The sequence below is a fragment of the Paroedura picta genome, chromosome 5, assembly GCF_049243985.1.
Source record: "Paroedura picta isolate Pp20150507F chromosome 5, Ppicta_v3.0, whole genome shotgun sequence".
Taxonomy (NCBI): Eukaryota; Metazoa; Chordata; class Lepidosauria; order Squamata; family Gekkonidae; genus Paroedura; species Paroedura picta.
In genome coordinates, this window is record NC_135373.1 from 57,720,823 (window position 1) to 57,744,906 (window position 24,084).

A 24,084-nucleotide genomic window follows, 5' to 3' on the forward strand; every position below is an offset into this window, starting at 1 on the left:
TTAAGTAAATTGAAAGGGCATTCTCTATAGTCGAAGTATCTGCTACCTATAAAATACACGTGTCCCTAAGAGTCTTGTTTACCATCAACCAAGCGCCTTCTGGGAATTGTTGTTCCTCGCCTGCCTACTTAGTTCGCTTCCCGCGGGGAGCAACAACAAGTCCCATAACCCCCTAGGGTTGGGGCGGGATTGCAAAAAATCCGTCTGGATTCCTTCGTTCGACCTGACTGGCGTAACAATTTATCCAATCAAGTGTGCGAAGGCCATCAAAACAAGTCCACTTTCCGCGAATAACGTGTGACAGGCAGTCATTCCATCCAATGAGGCGAGACAGCCGCGTGACGGATGTCTGAGTCGGCCATTAAGGACGAGAAGTTTAATACGGAGTGGGCGGGGCTTCTCCGAAACGGGGCGAAAGGGCGGAGGAGAGAAAAACTGAAGGGAGTCTTGTAATGGCGACGGGGTTGGTGAGTACCTTAGAAGTTTTCGGTCGGCGTGTGGGAGCGCGCAGGACGGGGCGGGGGGAGAATCCAACAGTGAAATGCCTCTCTTCGTCCCCTCCCCTCCCCGATCCGAAGTTGTCCTACTTTTTAAGGGCTTCCCACTCGAAGTCTTGCGGGAAAGGGAGGGGGGCGCGCACAGATTCGGATCGCCGTTGGGACCGGTTCCCCAGGCCCCTCTTGAGGAAAGCGGGCCGACCGGTAGTCTCCTGCAGGATACGGACGTTACTGTGAGGAGAAATCTGCTTGTTTCCTTTGTGTTTACTTTCTGCCCCCCTTTCCTTGGCGTCCCATCCCGTGTTTTAAAGGGGCTTCTTGAGGAAGCGGGCCCGAGCGCTCGCTCCCCACTCCAATTGCCAAAAGTTTCCCTTTCAACTGTGGGGGGCAGCACCCCTCCCCCACCTTGTTGTTGTTACGCACTTTGAATGAATGAGCCTTTGGGCGCATGCGCCGTTTTGCCCCGGGAGGAGGAGGGGAAGAAAAGTTTATAAACAAGGGCCTCTGCCAAGCTGGGGAGAACCATGTGACCGAATGTGGGCGGGCCGCAGGGTGAGTGGAGGGGCGTGACTGGCAGTCCTCTCTTGCCCGCCCTTTCCCGTGTTCAGTTCTCTCCGGCGTTCGGTTGCCCGTGCTGCTGCGCGCGAGCTCAACTGTTTTCTGGCAGCACGTGACGGAGGCTCGGCCAATGGGCTGGGCGCGCGGCTTCGGCGTTGGGGGGGCTCCGAGTTGGTCTTGCTTGGGGGCAAACCCGGCGGGGCCCCCGCCCGCCCGCCTCCTTCGCCGTCTGCTGGCTTCTGCCACAGGGCGAAGGACAACGAGGTGAAGGCCCAGCAGCGCTGCGCTCTTCGCCGCCCGGGCTGTGTCTTGTACAGGGGAGGGGAGAGCGGTGCCTCGCCGCTTAACGTCAGGAAGATCAGGTGATAGGGAAAACCTTCGCCAGAGGGCCCGCGGAGCTACTGCCGGCAAGAACAAATTTTTGTACAAATAAAACTTACCTACTCCCACCTTATTAGTAGATAGAGTTTTTAAATGAGATACTGAATTAACACGTTATCTGCTTGAGGCACGGCCAGAGTGGGTATGAGGCCGTTTTATGTATGGGATTGGGGTAGTTGTGAAGAAATAGTATAAAGGCTCATTTGTACAAGCAGAGAATGAAAACATGGGCTTAAATGGCATGTAGGGAATATAGACCACTTTTTAACATCTGACTTTTTTTGGACCAGAGCCTGTGTTTTCAATATGTGCACTTGCAGCATTATTAAAATGTCTTTATCTCTCATTTTTGAGCTTCCATACAGGAACAGTAACATCCACTATAATAACTTCACTTAAGCAAGACACTTTAACTGTTCTCAACAATAATGATCACCACCATAATCTCAATGTACACCAAAAACCAGCCTTACAATACAGTTTAGGCCCCTCCTTTCTTGACTAAAATGAACAGATCTAACACAAAAAAATTTGGGGAGGAGAGTGGCTAGCAATCCACAATTCTTATTTTTGTATATAGCATGTATAAATCACACTATCTCACAGATACCTAATTTTTTGTGCCAGCTGTAAAAACATACATATCATATATGACAAACTATAAATTAAATTGTATTACAGAAATCAGTGGCAATAGTAGCAGCAGTAGTAAAGAGTACTCAAGAGTAGAGCCACAGTTCAACAGAGCTTCACTCTGCTGCCAGGAAGACAGATTTGAAAAAAAAACAAAATTTCTATTTCTTTATGGGGTACTATCAAACTCAGGCACATCTTCCTTGAAAGTATGTCCCACCATGACAGTGTAACAAGTAATTCTATTCCAAACCCATCTTCTGAATGGATGGGTGAATTTGTGTGTTTTAACAATTAATAACTAATTCAAACTTTTGTTAGAGATTTTCAGGACAGGAGTGGCCCGAACCCATGTGATTCATACAGATGTCTTAAGATGCATAAAACTGCATCCAGTAAGACTGAAGATTCTTGAACTTCCTTTAAGCATGTTGTAGTTCCATCTTTTAAATAAAACAGATACTTAAAAAAAAATCACCAGAATTGGTACAGGGCTGTTTTTAATTCAGCAGTGTGAATTCCTTCCTTTCCTGTTGCAATTGACAGAAATATCAGTGTATTCTAGGAGATTTTTTAGAACTACTTTTTAAAATGTTTACATTTTCTTTGTATATGTGTATTTATCGATGTGAGCTGCTCTGAGCCTGAGGAGGGGAGATCAATAAATCAAATTAGTAGTAGTACTATAATAATTATAATAAAATGTTTTTGAGTTGTACACTTAATTATTTCTGATTTGCCTCTGCTGACAGGTCTTCAACTTTAAAAAATAGTTAGGGGTATGTTTTAGTGTTCTTAAAACCTGGTCATTTTTAAAAAACTTCAGAGCTGCACTGGTTAGAAAGGAAGGGGAGTACAACTATGTTAAAAGACCCCTTCCAGTCAATTCTGTGCAGAATTGGCTTCTTCCAACCTGCCCAACTGGTTAAGCTTGGCCCCGTTAAGCAATAGATGCATCCAACAAGAACATGATGACTATACTTCCAGAATAGAGCAGCCCTTGGCTATTGGTACTTCTATAACCAAACTCAAAGGGTTTCCCCAATATTTAGACTATCAGCATGAAGTGCCTGACGATCCCTCTCATGATTGTTCATATTCAGCTGCTTGAGTGGGCAGAGAAACAATAGCATCACTGTTCAAGCACTGTTTTTTTTCCTTCATATTTGTTTTGTCTGTGTGTGTGTGTTGTCTCCTCACTTGAAAGGAAAAGTCTGCAGCTTTTTAATTGGTTTGCTTACCCTCCTCCCCAATAAAGCTTGGTCATTATATAAACAGCAGGGGAGTGAACCGTTTGTCTAGTGGGTCTAGTGGGTATGTTTAATATTTCTTTATTCAGCAAATGTTACCTCTGGATCATCTCTTATAAAAAGTCATTTGTTTTATTGTTTTCATGTTTGTAGTGTTAGTTGTTGCTTGGTTCAGAGTCAGATCACTTTTAGAATTTTAACTTTTTAATATATAAAGAAAGATTCATGTAGCTGTTGTGATTACACATAAAAGATTAAAAAAATTAAAAGGCCAATGCAGATGGAGGGAAATTAGTTTTGTTTATAGAGTACTTATTCTTAGTGACTGCCATTATGTTAGGCATCTGGTTTTTAAAATTTCTTATTCACCTGACTATGCTTAAAGTTGCTTACAACAAAAACAGTGTAAACAATCACGTGTTAAAAATCACATTTTTAAAAGAAAGCATAATGAACAGCAAGCCTAGGTAAACAAGTACAGCTTTAACCGGCTCTGGAAACAGTATGCTTGACAATCAGTTTCTGGTTTAAGGAAGTGTTAGACAGTAGCATACAGATACCTTTGTATATATAAACGCCACCTACTGTCAGATATATCTACAGACTGCCGGTTACCATCCTAAACACATCAAACAATCCACTGTCTACAGCCATTCTCTAGTGGTTAGGAGTGCAGACTTCTAATCTGGCAGTCTGGGTTTGATTCCATGCTCCTCCACATGCAACCAGCTGGGTGACTTTCCACAGCTCTGATAAAGCTGTTTTGACCAAGCACTAATATCAGAGCTCTCTCTAAATTATACATTGCAGTCATATATGTGCAAAATATGTATGATTTTACGTTTTATAATACTTAAGGGAAATAGCTGCTAGCCATGTTAATTGCTTTAGTTCATTGCTAGATGAAAAGGTAGATAACTGAACTTTGGCAAATTACAGTGTTTCCTAAACTGTAGGACACACAGGCTTTAAATAACTACCTATCTATTTTACTTTGAGAGAGTTAGCATATGTACCACAATTTAAAGACATTTAGGAGGAGGGGAAATTGCCACAACAGGATGTTTAACAAAATATGTTAAGACAGATATGAGTAGTTTCTGCAACTGTGAGTAATCGTTTTTTGTTTTTCTTAAGTCAGATAATTTGAAGCACCCTACAATGGTTTGGGAACTGAAGGCTAATCAGATGCCTAATACAGTACAGAAGCTCCTGTTGGTGGTGGATAAGAGAACTTCAGGAATGAATGAATCTTTGGAATTATTGAAGTGTAACGAGAATCTCCCATCTTCTCCTGGATATGCATCTTGTGATGAGCACATGGAGCTTGGTAAAACCTTTTTTTACTATCTCAAAGTTATCTGAGATTCTGTCTGTGCCATACAGGGGATTTCCAATAGATGTCAGTAGGCACTACACGTGGAATTGGACTCATACCAATTCTTTTTATAAAGAGAAGACATCCAAGTCCAGAGTCTCTGGCTGATTCTTATGTGAGACTAGTTGGAGTAAATTTTAGTGCTTTGTGCTAGTTATCTAAACTTGTATTTATTTCTTCGATATATGTCACCGTTCTCAGCCAAGGCTGGCTTGCGGCAACTTAAAATTCAAAAAGAGGTACAAACATAACATTAAAATATAAAACTAACTCCAATATTAATAAAATCAATTACCCATAAGCAGCAGACAAAAAAAAATCACCCCATCTTCCTTTTCCTCCCTGGTGATGGCTCCAGCCATGGAGCCACCTCCCCCATCAGACCCCATGTATCAGGCGGATGAAGATGTTATGTCTCAATGTTATATCAGTCATGAGAGGGGGAGGGGGGAATCAAAGCTTTTCTAGCCTCAGCCTTTTTTGATGCTCTTTGTACAGCTGATCCCTGTACTGTAGAAACTCTCTTCAGCTTGCCGTTTGGCAGTCTGAACTTTGGCCCCACAAGTCCAGTTTCATAGTTCTTTTTAATAGCCCACCTTTCAAAAACTAACTGGAACCCTGCAACTAGTATTATAATCTTTGCAGTGTATTTACACGTATGTGTTTTTTATATTTTGATTTCTAGGCCATCTCTCCCTGCAAGAGTGCGTGGGGTACCTCATAATATACAAAACCACATTTAAAACAATTTACAAATTTAATATCTCTATTCATTCCACAACCCCCATTGTCTTATCCAACTGCTCGTCAGTCTTGATGGTTTCCATAGGCATGGGGCAAGGGGAATCAGCATGAAGATGGAACAGAGAGAGCGGGCATATGAAATGGGTAATGCAGGGGGTAGCCCATAGTTGTATCTCAGTTGTCCTAGCCTTAACTATAAGCCTGGTGGAAGAGTACCCTTTTGCAGGCCCTGTGGAACTTACTTAGCTCCATCATGGCCCCGATCTCTACTGGCAACTCATTCCACTAGGCAGGAGCCAAGGCTCTGGTTGAGGCCAGTCACACTTCCCTGGTGCCAGGGATCACCAACAGGTTGGTATTCACAGAGTACAAAGCACTTCAGGAGAAATACTCAGGGGAAGCTCCCCAGGGCTTTATAAGTTAACATCAGCACTTTGATCCAAAATTCTACGGGCAGCCAGTGGGAGTTTAGCCAGTTAGTAGATACCTGGCATGAAGTGATACTTGCTGATTTATACAGTGTTGAAAAGCATGACACTGTCACAAGACTTCAAGGCCAAGCTGCCAAACAAGGGCAGGAATCTCATGCAGAAATAATTAAAGCAGAGTAGTGAGAATAAAAATAACAAAAGCTGAACATTTAAGCACTTTCACGAACTGTGACTTAATTCTTCAGTTATTACACAACAGCAAACTAAGGTACTCAGGGTTTCAAGTCTAAGTCAAGGTTTCTAGTCAGTAAGAATCAACAGACAAGACAGCATCCAGACTAATCAAAGCACAGGGTCATTCTCAACAAACACCTGAGCCTCCCAGGCATCACTTCCTGGGACCCAAGATAACAGGTCAACAACACAGTGGCATGTCGCCTGATGACTTTACACAGCTTTCCTGACTGGTAGTCCATCACATGGCCTGTACCTCCAGTGATTTGTAGCCATGGGTTTTCTATTGCTCTCCTGTCTGGTAGCAGAGAAGTTGAATGCAAACCTTTATTTTATGGCCCAGGCCTGGTGTAGGCCTGATTCTAATTAGTCAATCAGATGTAGAACAAATGATGTAACCTAACCACCAGAGCTGGTCCTAAGGTAATGATCTAACCCAGGTGTAGTCAATCTGTGGTCCTCCAGATGTCCATGGACTACAATTCCCATGAGCCCCTGCCAGAGTTTGCTGGCAGGGGCTCATGGGAATTGTAGTCCATGCACATGCACATCTGGAGGACCACAGGTTGACTACCCCTGATCTAACCAATCAAAGGGGCTTGTCAGTTAAACTCTGCAAGTGTGCTGGGTTCAAACACCTCTCTTCCCACCCATGATTTCAGGCGCTAGTAAGATGGAATGCAGTCTCCCCTGTCTCATGTCCTTGGAGCTGCCAGGTGTAATGGAATGACAGGCAGCTGGGTTATCTCCCATCTCTCAACTATCTCCCTGAAGCATCTAATTGTTTGGTTTCAGATAAAAAAACAATTTTAGGGCCTCTTTATTAGGCCAAAAGCATGAACCAAAGTTGAAAACTTGAACAAGAAACTGCACAGGAAAATCAGTTTCCTGACAGGCACATTTTGCCAGCTGTGAATTCTAGCCTTGAAGTGTTACCAGTAATCCGGTTATCACTCTTCTCCCCCCTTTCAGGATATGAGCATTATACTGGATTATTTCAGAAGGTTTCAGATTAAGCTCCATCTCAGTGAAGTATTTGCTCCTGTCAAGTGCATTGTTAGCATGAAGTAGTACATAAATCTTTCTTTGTGTTCTCCATTGATTTATTGTGGGCCCAGTTGTCTGTCTGTAAGAAATTAGAGGTAGCTTTCATGAACTAGGACAGTTAATGCCCAGATAAAAGACTGGAAAAAAGCATACAGTGTGGTTATTGTATCCTTTTAAATCTTATTTAATCAAATATGGAACATTCATGCATTTATTCTGCTTATCTCCAGAAACTTTGCAGGATCTAGCAGGGGCCTTCCGAAAAAAATACATAATTGCTTGCTCTAAAATCTCCTGTGTTTCAAATATGCTCTTATTTAAAGATAGGTGCTTATTTAAAACATTTCACTCATAGTTAGGATATAGCAAATAGTTGCCAAAGTTGGTGTAACAGAATCTTCTACTACTTATTTTTTAAGGTGACTTCCTATTTAATCTTTAAAGAAATTCTGTTAATGATGTTATTCAGCCTTCTGTTTCTCTCTACACTGTTCAATTTCCTTCTCCCTTCTGTCTATCAAGCCTACAGAGCATCAGAGCCAAGCTAAAATAACACATGCATTGTAAAGAGCAGAAACATGTGGAAAAAGCCATCATTCCATTCAGAAAACCAGTATAAATGCATTTGAAGCTGTTGTTCTGTTTTCACACAATCATACCAACAATGGGAGAAGGGTTGAAAAGTGCACATGGCATGTATGAATTCATACCCTGCCTCCACTGCTTAATTGCTTCTATGTACCCAAGACCCAATTATCCTACAGGACTGCTTGAAACCTGTCCTAGTATGTTTACTGATGTCAGTGCCAAGTAGTGAAAGGGAATTAGTTGGAAGAGGAGGAATGGGAGTATGCAGACAAATAAATGCTGCTGCTATGATTTTTGAATGGAAACGGTCTGTTTTCTTTTGTCCATCAATGGCAAGGATTCAGAATTCCAGTCATTTGAACTAAGGGAGAACCATTTCACTAAGTTAACCTTAGGAAATAATTTTTGGCGAAGTTTTGATGCAGTCTTTGTTTTTTACTAAATTTTCCATTAACTCCCACTTTATCTTGTCAAATCTCTCTAATGCCTTCCATTTTACCCAAGCTCCAGAGTGCCCCCTCCTCTCTCTCCAGTCCATCTGCTTCTCTCTTTCTCACTGAGCTACTTCCCTCTTTTCCCACCCACCAATTTCTCCACACTTCATTTTATCCCCTTTCAATCAGTTCCCACCCCCAGCTCAGTGAAAACTGCAGTTTCCCTACTGTGTCTCCTCTGAGTTTGCATCTTTCTTCCTTCTCCCTCTCTGTCTTGCTCTGCAAATGCCTCATGAATTCAGAGGCAATGTCACATGAAACTTTTACTGTCCCTGCAATTTGCTCAGGTCTAGGTGGGACTGTAAGACAGGCTGGGAAACTGGCACCACATCCCCTTGCATCCAAGAAGGGGAAGAACAGTGCAGATGTCATCTTCTTTTAATGGGTTTGCGTTCCTGGCTCCACTTTTTACATTATGCTGCCTGAGTGTCATGATCCACATGGGAGGAATCCCATTTCCCTAGAGGACTAGAGATGATATTCAGGGCAGAGACAGCAGTCAGTTCTGGGCCATGTTATGATGGATTGAGCTAGCTAGAGGAATGTGTTTGAACTTCTTGTGCAATTCTTTGCAGATGATCTACCTGAACTGCAGGCTGTTCATACTGATTCTATCCCCTCTGCGCTTTTTCAACTGAGCACAGACGTTTCACATCAGGAATATTCAAGGCCTTCATGGAACCAACATACCTCAAATAGCAGTTCAGAAAGTGCTCATTATGAAAATGGAGTGAATTGGTTGACAGAACTGGCAAATATTGCCACTAGTCCACAGAGTCCTCTCATGCAGTGCTCTTTTTATAACAGGTACAATGTGAACTTACTCATACTGGAAGCATTGTTAAAAAGCAACCACTTGGTTTTAGCATCCAAGCATAATGAACTTTTTCATCTTGATGATGATCCCTTTCCTGTATGACAGCTGAAACATCCTTGTATGCATGGTTGCCTATATCTGATGCAGCTGTTTATCTATGGCACAGTTTAAATGTGATTCTGTCATCACAAAGAGCTTATGGATGTGTATTCTGCTGTGCTAGAATGAGATCTAGGAGATGATCTACTGGTTGAATAGAATGCCTATACCAGGACTAGTATGCGATTTTAAATTAAGTCTATCTCTTGTTACTCAGCTCTGTCAAAAATCTGATTTCCTAATTTCACAATGAAAAAATAGACATAAACATGCAAACTCTTGGTATGGGAGAGCTACTGGAGTCTGCTGGATACTTTTTCTCCACCCCAACTGCCTGAAGCATTGCACACAGAATATAAGTTCACCCCTTTATAAAAAAATTTAGCAGCATATTCTTCTGTCACCTAATTCTTATTTTAAAATTCTTTCTTAGATCATCACCTGTTCACCTAATAGCTACAAGCAAAAGTTTACATTCCTATGCACGCCCTCCACCAGTGCCCTCTCAGATTGATTCTGGGTTTCCCAAGCATCATATAGATGAAACTCCAGTCAGACATGAAAGGGTAAGCTATATTTATTAAGAGAAAAACTACTTGGAAACTGTAACAGTTTTATTTTGTAAGCTGTTTCTTGTTTTTGTGAACAAGTAGATAGGACAAAAGTAGATGAAAAAGGAAAACTCTGGATAAAATACCAAGCAAAAGCCTTTTTAAAATTATTATTTATACAATTGGCAAAAGACTTAGAAGATTGTACTGTCAGTCAATGCAAGAGTTTGCATTTTGATTCCTAAGCCAATCAAAGGATACTTCATAAAAGCTTGGAAAAGAGCTTAATCTCACTTTCCAGGCCTTCTTAGTTTCATACATGCTACTATGCAGTAAGGACCACTGCCCTATGTTTTTGTAATTACTCTGCCATTCTTAACAGCTGCTTCTCCTTGCTGTAAGAGATAGAATATGGTCTTGTAGGATTGAATTGATGAGTGAAGTAGTGCATGAATATTTCTCATGCTTAAACATAGAAAAGAGAGGGATTGTTCAGCCAGAAGCAATGTGACTATGTCATATCAGATAAGAGATATGTACTAATAAAACTACTTGGGAAAAGATACCAGCATAGTTAGGTAAAAGATAGGAACCTTCTAAGGAAGTCTTCCCTTGCAAAGAGCAGTGTGGACAAGCATTTCCTATACATATTAATTCAGAATCCTTCCTCTGGTTTTGTTTTCCCCATAGACAAGTAGTGAATCAGAATCTGGCATCTTCTGTATGTCTTCACTGTCAGATGATGATGATCTTGGATGGTGCCATTCTTGGCCTCCGACTGTTTGGCACTGTTTCCTTAAAGGTAAAATACCTGTCATTTTGTGGTGACAGTTTAATAATCAGCATTATCTTTTATATGACTCTAACCTCTTTTAAAACCATCAGGCACCCGTTTATGCTTCCACAAACGACGCGGTAAGGAATGGCAGGATGTTGAAGAGTTTGCTAGGTCTGCAGGATTTGAAAATGAAGCTGATGTTTCAGTGGGTGCTTACAAAGTAAGCTTTGTGCTTTTCACATTCTTATGCAGTAGATACTATAAAAATTATGTTTTCACTTGTTGCATTACTTAATGTGCAGAAACACATATTCAGATGATTTCAGAATCGTTTCAGGTGCACTCTTTTCTGCAATCCCTTTTGATCCCAGTTATCCACAGAATGGCTGTATTATGGCTATTGGTAGGACCGAGCTTTAATTTCTATGTTAATTTTAACTTATGAAAGTTCCTGATACCTCCATAGGCTAGTTCCTGCACCCCCACAAACATCTGAACACTATATTCATGTTAACAAAGGGAATTAGCTTGCATGTTTATAAGGTGCAAAAAACTAGGATCTTCTACCTAAAGGGGTGGCTGTGAATAGCGAGTTTTCAGTAGGAAGAAGAGTTGGTTCTTATATGCCGCTTTTCTCTACCAGGAGTCTCAAAGCGGCTTACAGTCGCCTCCTCATTCCTCTCCCCACAACAAACACCCTGTGAGGTATGTGGGACTGAGAGAGCCCTGATATTATCACTTGGTCCGAACAGTTTTATCAGTGCTGTGGCGAGTCCAAGGTCACCCAGCTGGCTGCATGTGGGGGAGCTCGGAATTGAACCTGGCTCGCCAGATTAGAAGTCCACTCTCCTAACCACTACATCAAGGATAGCAGATACCTGACTTAAAAAGAATACAGAGTTTACATAGGGAGTTGGTACAATAACATGGTGGTGGGGAATAATACTAAGGAAATGCTAGTAGTACTAAAGCAAAACACAAAAACGTTCCTTATCCTATTTAATAAAGGAGTAACAACCAAACATTCAGCAGCGTGAACTACTATGCACAGTTCTGGTCACCATACCTCAAAAATGATTGTAGCATAGGAAAAAAGTGCAGCAAAGGGCAACTAAAATGATTAAGGGAACCGAACACTTTCCTTATGAGGAAAGGTTAAAGAAGGGCTCTTCAGCTTGGAGAAAAAACTGAGGGGACGACATGCTAGAGGTTTTCAAAATTGTGCATGGGATAGAGAAGGTAGGGAAAGAAGTACTTTTCTCCGCAGGGCCGTGCCAGGCCGCGCATGCGTGTTTGCGCCATGCGCGGCCACAAATGCGTATGTGCAGCTGCAAACTGCAAGCTGCTCAAATGCGCATGTGTGGCCCTGTGGAGGCAGGGAGCCGCGGCCCGGTGCCAGGGCCTTCATGGCCCGGCACCGTGCCGCAGCCCAGTGGTTGGGGACCACTGCCATAAGGGATAATGGAGGCTGTTTTTTGAGGTAGAGGCTCTAAATTTGCAGCATAGCTGCTGGTGTCTTTTCACAACCCCCCCCCCAAATTTTAAAAAGATTGGACCAAGGATCCAATTGTTTGGGCCCCCATTCTCCATTGGGTTCAGTGGAAAGAGCGGGTAAAGATATTTAAAGAGAGCACAAAATGCCTTCTGCAAGCAGCATGTTGACTCTGAAGGTTCGCAGGTCCACTGGGAAGGGATTTAAAGATTTTGCAATCCCTTTAAACATCTTTTTAACTTGAGCTATCTGGAAGCCCCCCAAAAGTTCTTACGGCTTAGCCATTTTAATAGCTGAATAAATACCTCAGTTAATTAAAAAATACTTCAGTTTTTCTGTCCAGGTAGAAAAATTCCCAGAAAATACCAATAAAGAATTTTTCAAAGATACCAAATATGCACCTCTAGTTGGCACTCCCTGTTTTTCCCCAGAGAAGTTCCTTGGAGGCATTTGCTGTGGTTGTCCCAAGACCCTCTGCTGCAAGGTTTTCTGTGAGAGACAAAACTTGATAGTTGTTCTATGGGTTCTTTGTGTGCCTCTTAGGACTTGCTCACTGTGTTACATATGCTGTCCATACAGTCAGGCTGGGAAGGAGAAGTGTGCAGATGAAAGTGGGGGGAGCTGGCAACAGGCTTAGAAGGCCAATTTTACAAAGCTGACTGTACAGAATCTCTCCCAAAGATAGGCATTGTATATGCGATTGTGGGAAAGCATGTTCTGTAGAAACACTATAGTGATGTGCAGTATTTTCTCAAGTGAGAAAGGTTATGAATTTCAAAGAAAGCTTTTTAGTGCCAGGAGGAGGAGGAGGTGTGCAGATGAGGTTTGCTACTCAAGTGTTTGTGGTGGTGGTGGAAAGTGTTCATACAAGTAGACAAATAGAAAATAGTGTAGTTGTGCCTCTAATGAGAAAATTCTGCTTTCAGAGTCATTGTTTCATGTGCAATCATATATTGGTAGATTGTATCAAAGTAAAAGTGGGCAAAAGAGTGTCTGCAAACATAGTATCTAAGTCTGGAATTTGGGGGAGAGAAAGTGCACTTCAAATCCCCCCCCTCCCCGTATTTGGGTTATGTTTTTTGATAATCTTGGTCCACTTCTGTTAGGTAGAAGCCATAAGATCTACTAGTATTTGTTGCATAAGTTTGCATGTTTTTTTCAGTAACTAACACACACATTTTACAGGGATATGGTTCTGATGGTTTGAAGCTGATCTCTCATGAAGAAAGTGTTTCATTTGGTGAGTCAGTATTGAAACTGACATTTGATCCTGGCACAACGGCAGATGGCTTGCTTACTGTGGAGTGCCGATTAGATCACCCTTTCTATGTTAAAAATAAAGGTAGGAACATTTTTGTCTCTTATCAACTATCAACTTCAACTATCTTTTATAATTTTTGATTTGAAACTAGAATAATAGAGTTAGAAGGGACCTCCTAGGTCATCTAGTCCAACCCCCTGCACTATGCAGGACACTCACAACTCTATCGCTCATCCACTGTAACCTGCCATCTCCTTAAGCCTTCACAGAATCAGCCTCTATGTCAGATGGCTATCCAGCCTCTTAAAAAATTTCCAAAGATGGAGAACTCAGCACCTCCTGAGGAAGCCTGTTCCACTGAGAAACTGCTGTGTGTCAGGAACTTCTTCCGGATCTTGAGACGGAATTTCTTTTGAATTAATTTAATCCCATTGGTTCTGGTCCATCCCTCCGGGGACTAGAACACCACTATGCAGTCTGTTTCAGCGATCCAAGATGAAAACCCTTTATAATTAACAATCCACTGCATGCTTGCTACCTTCCCCTTCCAGTTTGTTCTTTAAAAAAAAATTCTTAAGTGTTAGTAACTAGTGACTTGGCACAATAAGTAAGACATGCAGCATTCCAGCTCTTCTAGCTATTATTTTTAGTCACTGAATTAGCCTGAAACATGTTTTCTATTTATACCAAATCTGTTAAGGCTCCAAATATATATATCTTGTTTTATTATATCTGGTATCTTTGTCCAGTATTTATCATACAATCCCTCCTGAACTGTGTGGTCACAGTTTTGCTGTGACCACATTTCCTGTGTTTATATTGCATTGAAACATAAACTTAGTATCTTCTGTTGAAGACTGTGGGGAATGTCTGTTAAATACAAAACCAAAAAGGGAAACCAAAACCCAAGTTAACCGGAAAAGTTAGGAACCCAAAGGTTGAGCTGTAAAAATATATATTTTAAAATTTCTCATAACAATTGGACCACTGAGGGGGTTTCGACCGTCTGTAGAAATCAGATAATATTTAACAGTCACTGTTAAAATAACCCCAAGTAACTAAAGAAATACTGCTTTTTGTTAATGCTTTATACAATTTAAAATTTTAAGAGGTTCATTGTGTAGAATGTAGAATATATTACATAGTTTAGGACAGGAGTCATGTTGATTTGCAGTAGAAAAGAGAGACATATTCAAGTCCAGTAGCAACTTGGTGACCAACAAGATTTTGGGGGTATAAGCAAGAGTCACAACTCCCTGAAGGTGCTACTGGACTTTAATATATTCTGTAGCTTTGATATATGTTTCCCAGCTCCAAGATTTTATTTCATATTGGAAGTGTTGCTGATCAGAAAGTGATATCTATAACCTCTGAAAGGGTTCTCATACTGTTCATCATATTTGCAGCCTTATTTGTGAATGGGTGACCCTGCTGGGCTGTGGGAGAGTTGAGAGGAATGTTCATTATAGTGAATGTCAGCCCTTGCTAGATAATCTGCCCTATACTATTTGGTGAACTTGGGAGAACGCGTGCGCAAATCAAATTATTTATAACCTATGGCTTTTTTCTGAACCAAAAAACGTAAAAAATGATGGCAATTGAAAGTCCCTGAAGATTTTTTAAAAAACAAACAGCTAACTATACTTGTGATTTGCATAATATCTGATTGTGTACAGAGATATCTTAAATCTCTGTACTGGCAAGATGAATCCTGAAACTGGATTGTAAATATTTTCCATGGCTTTGATGATGAATATCCCGGAACTTGAAAACTGCCTTTGATAAATAGAAATTGAATATATCAGGCAGTATAATTTACAGACTTTATAGAATGAAATGTCTTTACTATAGATGTGTTTGCTGAAATTGATGGATATTGTTGAAGGCTTCCACGGCTGAAATCAAGAAGCTTTTGTAGTTTTCTCAGGTTGTGAGACCGTGTTCTGGTAGTTTTTGCTCCTAATGTTTCAGCTGCATCTGTGGTTGGCTTCTTCATAGGTCTGTTACAGCAAGATGTGTATGTCACAGGAGGAGGAGATACACATCTACTGAGATACCTCTGAAGATGCCAGCCCCAGATGCAGGTATAGTGTTAGGAACAAAGACTACCAGAACACGACCCCACCTAAAAAACCTAAAAAAACTACAAAAGCCAGCTAATGGGCACTGTGTTTGAGTGTTATAGAAATCAGTAAGTTATAAGTACCTATTAACCTGGCTACTTCAGTTGGTTTTAAACCAGACCAACCGTGGCTGGATTGCACCAATATTTTTGGGTAGCGAAGCACAAACAAAGCCCTTAATTTTTTAATTGAACATTGTTTCCTTGTGACTTCCTTGTGTTATACATTCAGGTTAACACAATGGATTTTCCAAAGAATTTAAAATGACAGAGACATATTTTGGCCTCAACCTCATGCCAGTTTCAAAAGCAGGAGGGCCCACAGAGTAGATGGGGTCTGGACATACTGGATAGTCCCCAGATATGGAGAACACAACCTGAACAGCCCTCCCCCCCCACACACACACCTTAGCCTGGTGAAGACAGGAGCATGTAACGTCGAGAGTCAGAGAAAAACAGAAATGGATGGGGAAATCCTTAAGAACTTAAAGAATCCTGTAGAGGGGGAATTAATTTAGATATTTGTAACTTGCTTTCTCAGCAGTGGAGACCCAAAGCGGCTTATGTTCTCTCCTCTTCCATTGTATATTTACAATGATGACTTTGTGAGATAAGAGAAGCTTAGAGAGAATGAGTAAGTGAAGATAGAAAGGGAGTGAATTGAAAGGAGAACTTCAGAATGGTTCACCCACCTCATCTTCTGCTGTTCTTCATGGGCATTTGCATTATACATTTGCATGATCAAGTTTTGCTGGAAGTGGCTAACTATTTGACTGAACAACCCCTCCCCCCCAATCCTCCTTTTCTCATGCAGGTTGGTCATCTTTTTATCCGAGCCTAACTGTGGTTCAGCATGGCATTCCATGCTATGAAATGCATACTGGAGATGTATGTCTACCTCCTGGTCACCCTGATGCCATTAACTTTGATGATTCAGGTGTTTTTGATACATTCAGAAGGTAACTTCTTTGTTTTTATAAATTAATTTTTAACGGGCCAGGCTACTATTCTGAATTTATCAGAAGGAAGAAATAGTTAATTTGTGAGAATACAATTGGCATACGAAGCAAGGTTCAGGTTATAAGTATGCACTATCATAATATTTGTGTATATTCACTGGTGGTTTTCTGTTGGTGGAAAGATTGCTACTTGGAGCACAACTTTCTTGTTGCCTATCTACAGAGGCTTTCTAGTTCAACCTTCAGTTGAACAGAACAGAGTAGATTACCTTTAATTGCACAAAGATCTTCGGTTAGTAAATTTTTGCTTTGTATAATTTTTTCTTGCACAGCAGTGGAGACAGATGAAAGCAATCTCACACCCAGTTTTAAAATAATTCATGATTTTAAGTAGTTTAAGGACATGTTTTAAAGATGATAATGACTCTTTTAGACCATATGGACCTTGTTGTAACAGGTTATCTTCTCCCTCTTCATAATTGTCTAAGCATCAGAGATCCATAGGGTCAATATAAAAATTGTAGAACTCAGACTTCTTCCACTCAGAGGTGCAATATTATGAATTCAAAACTGAATAAATTAAATCTTCCATTACCTGTTGTTTGCAGCTTGTTTGGCAAGGTACTATTCCTCATTATTTAAATTAAAAGTGGGGACCAGCAGTACTGACATTTCTCCTTAAGGTTTGGGGGGGGGGGAGACTTTCAGAGTAGTCCCACCTCTCCTTCCATAGCAATTCCAGGCCCCACCACCCAACTTTAGTTGGCAGCAACTGTGCCTGGAAGCTGTTTTGAACCAGGAGCAGCTCCTGGTGTCTTTTGCTGCTGTAGCCAAGTCAGACCCTCTCCTAGAGTGCTCAGCTATGGCAGCTCCTGGAGCACTCTGCCACAGCATCCAAGCCTGGGGTGTCTCCTCGAGTGCTTCACTGCAACACTTGGACAGTAATGCTGCCTGGACCCAGGGCAGCTCCTGGAGTGCTCTGCTGTGGCACCTTAGCCCAGAGCCTCTGCTGGTGTCTTGTCCTGCCACAGATAAACAATGTGGTTACAGCATCCATCACTGCTGCAGCCAGCTTTAAGTGGTTCTCTGCACCACTGCCACTTGAACCGATAAATGTGTTCTCTGCGCTTGCCCAGAGAATGCTACTTGTGTGTGTGTGTGTTTAAATCAGTTTTTTTTCTGCAAGCCTGGGGAGTACCCTAAGTTTGCTGAGACATTTCTTTAACTTCCAGGAGGGCCCAATCTGTAGATTTTAACTATCTACAGATGGGGGCAGAATTGGCTGCCAGTTGCGGCCCGGATCAACTTCAAGGTTCTGGTTTTGACCTTCAAGGCTCTTTGCGGTCTGGGCCCCAGTTATCTGAAGGACCACCTGTTGCCCTATGCCCCTGGCAGAGCTTTACGCTCTGCGGGTACTGACTTGTCTGTGATTCTTGGCCTCAGAGAAGTATGCCTGGCCTCAACCCAGGTCAGGCCTTTTTCGGCCCTGGCCCTGGCCCTGACCCTGACCCAGACCTGGTGGAATGAGCTCCCAGCTGAGCTGCGGGCCCCACTGGAACTTTCTGCATTCCACAGGGCCTACAAAATGGAGCTCTTCTGCCAGGTCTATAGTTGAGGCGAGGGCAGTGAGGAAGATCGTCCCCCCCCCCCCCGCCAGGCTAGTGTTAGTACCCGGGTTGTTTGCCAGGGAGGGCCCTCCCTCCCTTCCCACATAGCAGGTTATTGGCGTGGGGATCGAGTTGTTTTTATCACCTTGTTTGCTGTGTTTTGCTGTATTTTTGAACATCCTTTTAATGGGGGTTTTATTGGGTTTTTATCGAGGACTTTGTAACCCACCATGAGTTGGATTTAACCAGTTTTTTCTCTGTGGAAAAGGGATGGAAGGTGTTCCTCTTGACCCCCTAAATAGTTATGCTGAGGATCATGGGATATGCATGGACAAAAGCCATGTGGAGTGGGAAGGGGATTGTAATGAGGATGGGAATTAGGTGAATGAAAGAACTGCCTGGATTATCAAGTTAAAATGACCTGAATCGTTCATATGTGGTTTTTGGAAAGAAAGCAAGAGTTTTTAAACTTCTTCCCCTCCCCTTCCTTTCAGTTATGACTTTACACCAATGGATTCCTCTGCAGTTTATGTGCTAAGCAGCATGGCTCGTCAGCGCCGTGCTTCTCTATCTTGTGGAGGCTCAGGAAGCCAGGACTTTGAAAGATCAGAATGCAGTACAAACTGTAGACCTGCCCAGTCATCACAGATGTCATCCAATTCTTTGTGTAGTAAAGCTGGCAAAAACCACAGCTCAGGGACTGCAAGTACTGTGAGTGTCACATCTCCCAACAAGTGCAAAAGACCAATGAATGCCTTCATGCTTTTTGCCAAAAAATACAGAGTAGAATATACTCAGATGTATCCAGGAAAAGATAACAGGTAAATAATATTTACCCTTCTAATTGGACTTTCTATTTTATAAGCAGGGAGTTCAGTTATGGCCTGCCATTGTGTATCCCATTCATCTGGATAGAGACTGTGTGGTGAATTGTTTAATTCTGGAGAAGGGCTGTTGCAGTATGTGCTTTCAAGAGCCAGCTTGATGTAGTGGTTAGGAGTGCAGACTTCTAATCTGGCAAGCCGGGTTCGATTCTGCGCTCCCCCACATGCAACCAGCAGGGTGACCTTGGGCTCGCCACGGCACTGATAAAACTGTTCTGACCGGCAGTGATATCAGCGCACCCCACAGGGTGGCTGTTGTGGGGAGAGGAATGGGAAGGCGACTGTAAGCCACTTTGAGCCTCCTTCGGGAAGGGAAAAGCGGCATATAAGAACCAACTCTTCTTCTTCTCTTGAAAGCAGCAGAGGAGAAAAGATGTAAGCAATGAAGGAGAGACTCAGGGTTAGAATAAGTGCCACCCTTTTTCTAGCAGCCCAGAGTGACCACTGGGTGACTGATTCTAATTCAATATTGTTTTGTGTTGGCAATTTGTAGGATCCAGCCCAATGCATCCAACAGTTTATTATCAGTCTAACAAGTTCTGATTCCATTAACATAGCTATCTTAGTAATATTAACTGGAGCTCTAAGGCAGTAGTCCCCAACCCCCGGTCTGGGGACCGGTACCGGTCCGTGGATCAGTCAGTTCCGGGCTGCAGCTCCTCCTCGTCCTCCTCCCCGGCTGCTGCCTTGGGGGCTGCCCTGCCACTCTGTCACTGGCTCATCTTTGGTGCTTTCCAATGGCCGCCATGGCTGGGGCATCCACTCGGCGTGGCATTGCACAGCTGCTGCTGGCAGCGCCCCCCAGTGGGCAGCAGGAAGTCGGGGGTGCCAGCGGGAAAGCAAGTGGAGCAGGGGCTCAGGTGGCGGTGGCAATTTCCCTCAGTAAAAAACTACCCCCCCCCCCGGGCCTCAATAAAATTGTCAAGCATTGACCGGTCCCTGGTGATAAAAAGGTTGGGGACCACTGCTCTAAGGCATATAGATATTACAAAGACTGAATTATACACCATTTCACTAAAGGCTGTGCGTGGGGTGGACTTCTGTTATGGTATGTTGTATCTTGTGGTCTGTTACCCAAAATACCTAGCATTGTGTTTTGCTTTTCATATGCCTGGAGCCAACCATTACCCTCTCTTGCCTCCAAAATCTTTTACTTCATCAGACCTGAAGTAAACTTAACAATGCATTATATGGGTTGGCAGGTTAAATGTACACTTTCTGGAGCAAAAGATGTTTATTAAACTTCTAATCAATAATGCCAGTCCTCAGGTGGTCTTGAGAGTTCCGTTATAAATTTAATTGCACTGATCTGCTATTGTGTTCTCAGGCACAACTATTAAGGAACAGTTATACAAAAGTGACTGGTTGTAACATCATCCATAATTTAGATTCAAAATAGGCAGCCACCACTTGGGAAAATCTGAACTTGAAGAGTTTGGTGTCATTATTGTGTAGTTCTGAAGCTGCATATTTTCAACAAAATGTGCCTTTTTTAATGGTGAGAAAGAGAAGCTGCGGAATCCAGTTTGGTTAGAGTTCTGAAAACATCCAAGCCTGCCATTTTAAAATGTTGGTACACTGATCTGTAACCTTTTCATACTACAATTTATCTAAGAAGAGGGCCAGGAATCCATTTAAATATTGTACCAACTTAGAGAGGGTCATTAGAAAGGAAATGGACATTAGAAAATGTTGTTTAGCCCACTAAATTCTTGCCTTCAATGTATTCTGCTTCTTTTCTAGAGCCATAAGTGTGATACTTGGTGACAGGTGGAAAAAAATGAAAAATGAAGAAAGACGGATGTATACCTTAGAAGCCAAGGCCTTGGCTGAAGAACAAAAACGTTTAAATCCTGACTGCTGGAAACGGAAACGAACAAATTCAGTATGTTTTTGCTTGTTCTTGACATTTTAGTCTTGAAAGTTGGAGTTCATGCAGAATATTTTATGGCAACTTTTAAACAAAAACAGGACACACAAGCCTTTGTACTTGTCCCAGAAACTGAACTCTGAAGTTCAGAGTTAAAAACAGTCTTTCTTCCTTTTTATCATAGCTGTGTCATTTGTTCCCTTTGCAAAAGAGAATGAGTTTCTTTGGGGTGCACCCAGCACGTTTTTATGGTGGAGTGAGGATCTGAACCCGAGTCTCTCCTGTCAGACACTAACTGCTACACCAGGTGGCTAACAAATCTTCTACGGCACAGTTTTGACCTGGGCTCAGCATAAAATAAGAGCCCAGTAGATTGGTGGGATGCAGTGAGGAGGTAAGGGAGGGCACTGTTCCCATCTCTTCCAGCTGTAGAACTGTGCTGCTGAAAGAGGGAGCAACGTGAGGGGTTATTGTGTTTTTAAAATATGTTTCCCACCTTCCTGTATGATTCAAGATGGCTTACACAGTTAAAAAGATTACAATTTGAAACCAGAAGAATAACCCACAACAGATATGCCCCCTCCAAACTGCCTTCAGTTATACCCTATTAAAAGTCCTGGTGACCCTACAGTGCCTTATTTCTCCACCTATCCAAAGAGCTTGTTCCACAAAGTGGAAGCTACATGTAAAATTAAGGAGCTGTGGTTGATGCCAGGTAGGTGGTGCATAGGGATATATGAGTGAATATGGTCTTCTATCTTAACTGAATGATTTTGAAGGTCATAACCAGCACCTTAAATTGGAAACAAACTGGCAGCCTATATAGCTGTTTTAAGATAGGCAAGTCTCAGACTATGCCCCCCCCCTTAAACTCATATGCAGGAATCAATTCCATTCCATCCCAGAGTTAAAATAGAAATTTGAAAGCCTGGGGAAAAGCTAGAACCATTTGTGGAGAAGGTTTTTTGTGAGGATGTTTTTATGGATCTCTGACAGAAACATTGGAAAAAGTTGGAAAAATCTGGGGGGAAATCTGTTAAATATATTGTTTTTTAGAATGAGTGAAATGCTCTTTAAAGCAGAGTTTTTCACTCAGAGTGTATAGTATGAAAAAAAGTCACATTTCAAATGTGTAGCATGAAAAAGATCCGACGATTAAAACTGGGGAAACATTGTTGGAAAAAACACTTTTTTAGCCTTGTGAAAAGAAAAACAATATTACTAATGATGTGCAGAATTAGATAATGATAATTCCTGTACATACCATACACTGATGCATACATTTGCAAGAATTTTTTCCATGTAAGAAATGTTGGGAAAATTAGTATGCTATAATGTATTTGGTTACATTATGAGAAGGCAGGACTCACTGGAAAAGGCAGCAATGCCAGGAAACGTTGAAGGCAGTAGAAGAGGAAGACCCAACATGAGATGGATTGGCTCCTTCAAGGCAGCCATGGCCCTCCGTTTGCAACAAGAGGATATTTTGGAGGCTATTGATTCATATTCATATAACAGCCATAAGTTGGAAGCGACCTGATGGCAATTAACACACACACACACACACACACAATGTGTTTAATAATAATATATAATTACGTTTACAGCAACTGATCCTCAAGTATTGGGTATATGAGTTTTTTCTTATACCAAGGAATTTTTTTACCCAGAAATTCCATTTGCTTTTCATCAGTTAGATCAGGAGTAGCCAAACTGTGTCTCTCAAGATGTCCATGGACATGCTGGCTCTGAGTTAGATAGATCTGTCTTGCATTTCAGAGACCACTCTAAAAGCCATTGTTTGCTATTGACATGGACCTCAGATGTCAATGTGTTTTCTTGAGCCCCACCAGCATGATAGTTCAGCTGCCTCTTAATCCATGGATGGTGTCACTAAACCCTTATACTGTGAGAAGATGGAGCTGGCATGAGAAAAGTTTTCAACAGTAGATGGAGCCACGTACAAGTTGAAGTCAGGACAGATTCCACTGGTTTTGCAACTATAGCATTAAGTGTGCATATCTATAAATGGCATTACAGTTAATATTTGATGAACAGGCTTTGAGACCTCCTTACAGCTGTGAATAAACACTTCTTGCCTATCATCTAGGGAGAGGACCTGCTATAGCTTGAGCTAGGAACTTGAAGACCTGTTTCAGGAAGCAGAATGAATGAACAGACTCTTTGTTTGCATGTACAAATTGGATCTATCATATCAAAGCCATTTTTAAAAAATCTCTGCTGGTTTTTAAGTGAGTATTTGTTTTTGTTTGCTTGCAGGGTTCACAATAATATTAATCAGAATTCTTCTATGTATATCTGGTGGAAGATCAAGGTTTCATCATTTGTGAAGGCGTGACCATAAAGTATGGGCTGCATTGGGTCATTAGGAATGAGGATTTACTTATTACAGTAGAAGATTAAGCAAGCAACAACTATCAACATTTTAAACCAAATTGCCTTATTTTTTCTTCCAAACTACATATATGTCTGTCAGGTGTAATAGGCTTGAAAAATGGATATCCTGTGGTGCTAAAGAATAGTAGGAAGAAGAGGAGCTTTGTATAAATGTTTATTTTTTAAAAAAATGCACAAAAAGGGGAATTTTGAAATATGTAACACCTGTTTATACATTGATTCTTATTGCTGATTAATATGTATTGCACAACCTATGTAATTAACTACAAATCTGGGAGCTGGGATTTTTCTGACATAACATACGAACTTCTAGTCTGCCCAGTGCAAAACGTTACCAGAATGTGTGGCAAAACAGAGTATATCCTATATGTAGCAAGATTTTTGTCTGACCAGGGAGGCGTTGCATGTAGAATTTATGTTTGTACTAGGAGCTCTTTCCTGTTGGAAATGAAAGGCTCACAGAACTGCCAGGGCTGCAGATAAATGGCCAAGGACTAAATTCATTGCTAGCATTGCATTATCCCAAAAGAATGGTGCTGTTGGGGTGACACCATTTTATTTTTAGCATTTATTATTTTGCCTCCTATGCTGCATATTTTTAAAGTTTTTATTTTGCCAGAATACATCTTTTATGATGAGGACAAACTTTGCACTTACTAGAGGTGCAACATTTGCACTTTACTCCCCTTCCCTCCACTGTCTAAAAGTAGAGCAGATACATTAGATTTATGGCTACTTTTGCTGTGAACATTTACAACATAGATTTAATATTACTAAATAGAGCGTGTTTCTGTATAAGAATCACAACTATAAATTTCAGCACCTGCCAGGTCTATGTCTACATGATGTTGCTCCTATGATTTTGCACACTATATTCATGTATTATTTCAGATAAATATGTAAGACATATTATTGTACATTTTATGAATTGCATAAAATTGATACCCAATCACTCTCAGAGGTGTGACTAACTTATCTGATATAAAAGACG

The 24,084-nt window shown here is 41.5% G+C and overlaps 1 protein-coding gene across 2 annotated transcripts; it reads left to right on the plus strand.

Moving 5' to 3' along the window:
* The first annotated feature begins 315 nt into the window (after positions 1 to 315).
* HBP1 (HMG-box transcription factor 1) lies at positions 316 to 24,045 on the plus strand. Of its 2 annotated transcripts, none has more exons than XM_077338171.1 (11): positions 316 to 467; positions 4,457 to 4,649; positions 8,811 to 9,042; positions 9,585 to 9,717; positions 10,393 to 10,504; positions 10,588 to 10,700; positions 13,158 to 13,314; positions 16,170 to 16,314; positions 18,416 to 18,742; positions 20,549 to 20,690; positions 22,956 to 24,045. In XM_077338171.1, the coding sequence occupies exons 1-11, from the start codon at positions 453 to 455 to the stop codon at positions 22,965 to 22,967; spliced, it is 1,581 nt and encodes a 526-aa protein (XP_077194286.1). In that variant the 5' UTR covers positions 316 to 452; the 3' UTR covers positions 22,968 to 24,045. The 2 variants fall into 2 exon arrangements, with proteins under 2 accessions (XP_077194286.1, XP_077194287.1); XM_077338172.1 differs by having other exon boundaries at positions 411 to 467; positions 4,461 to 4,649.
* Positions 24,046 to 24,084: the final 39 nt, after the last annotated feature.

What these genes read in the sequence shown, in the direction of transcription:
- HBP1 (XM_077338171.1), top strand. An exon ending in CAGTGCTCTTTTTATAACAG is followed by an intron (nt 9,043 to 9,584) that starts GTACAATGTGAA and finishes ATTCTTTCTTAG; the next exon opens with ATCATCACCTGTTCACCTAA. An exon ending in CTCCAGTCAGACATGAAAGG is followed by an intron (nt 9,718 to 10,392) that starts GTAAGCTATATT and finishes TTTTCCCCATAG; the next exon opens with ACAAGTAGTGAATCAGAATC.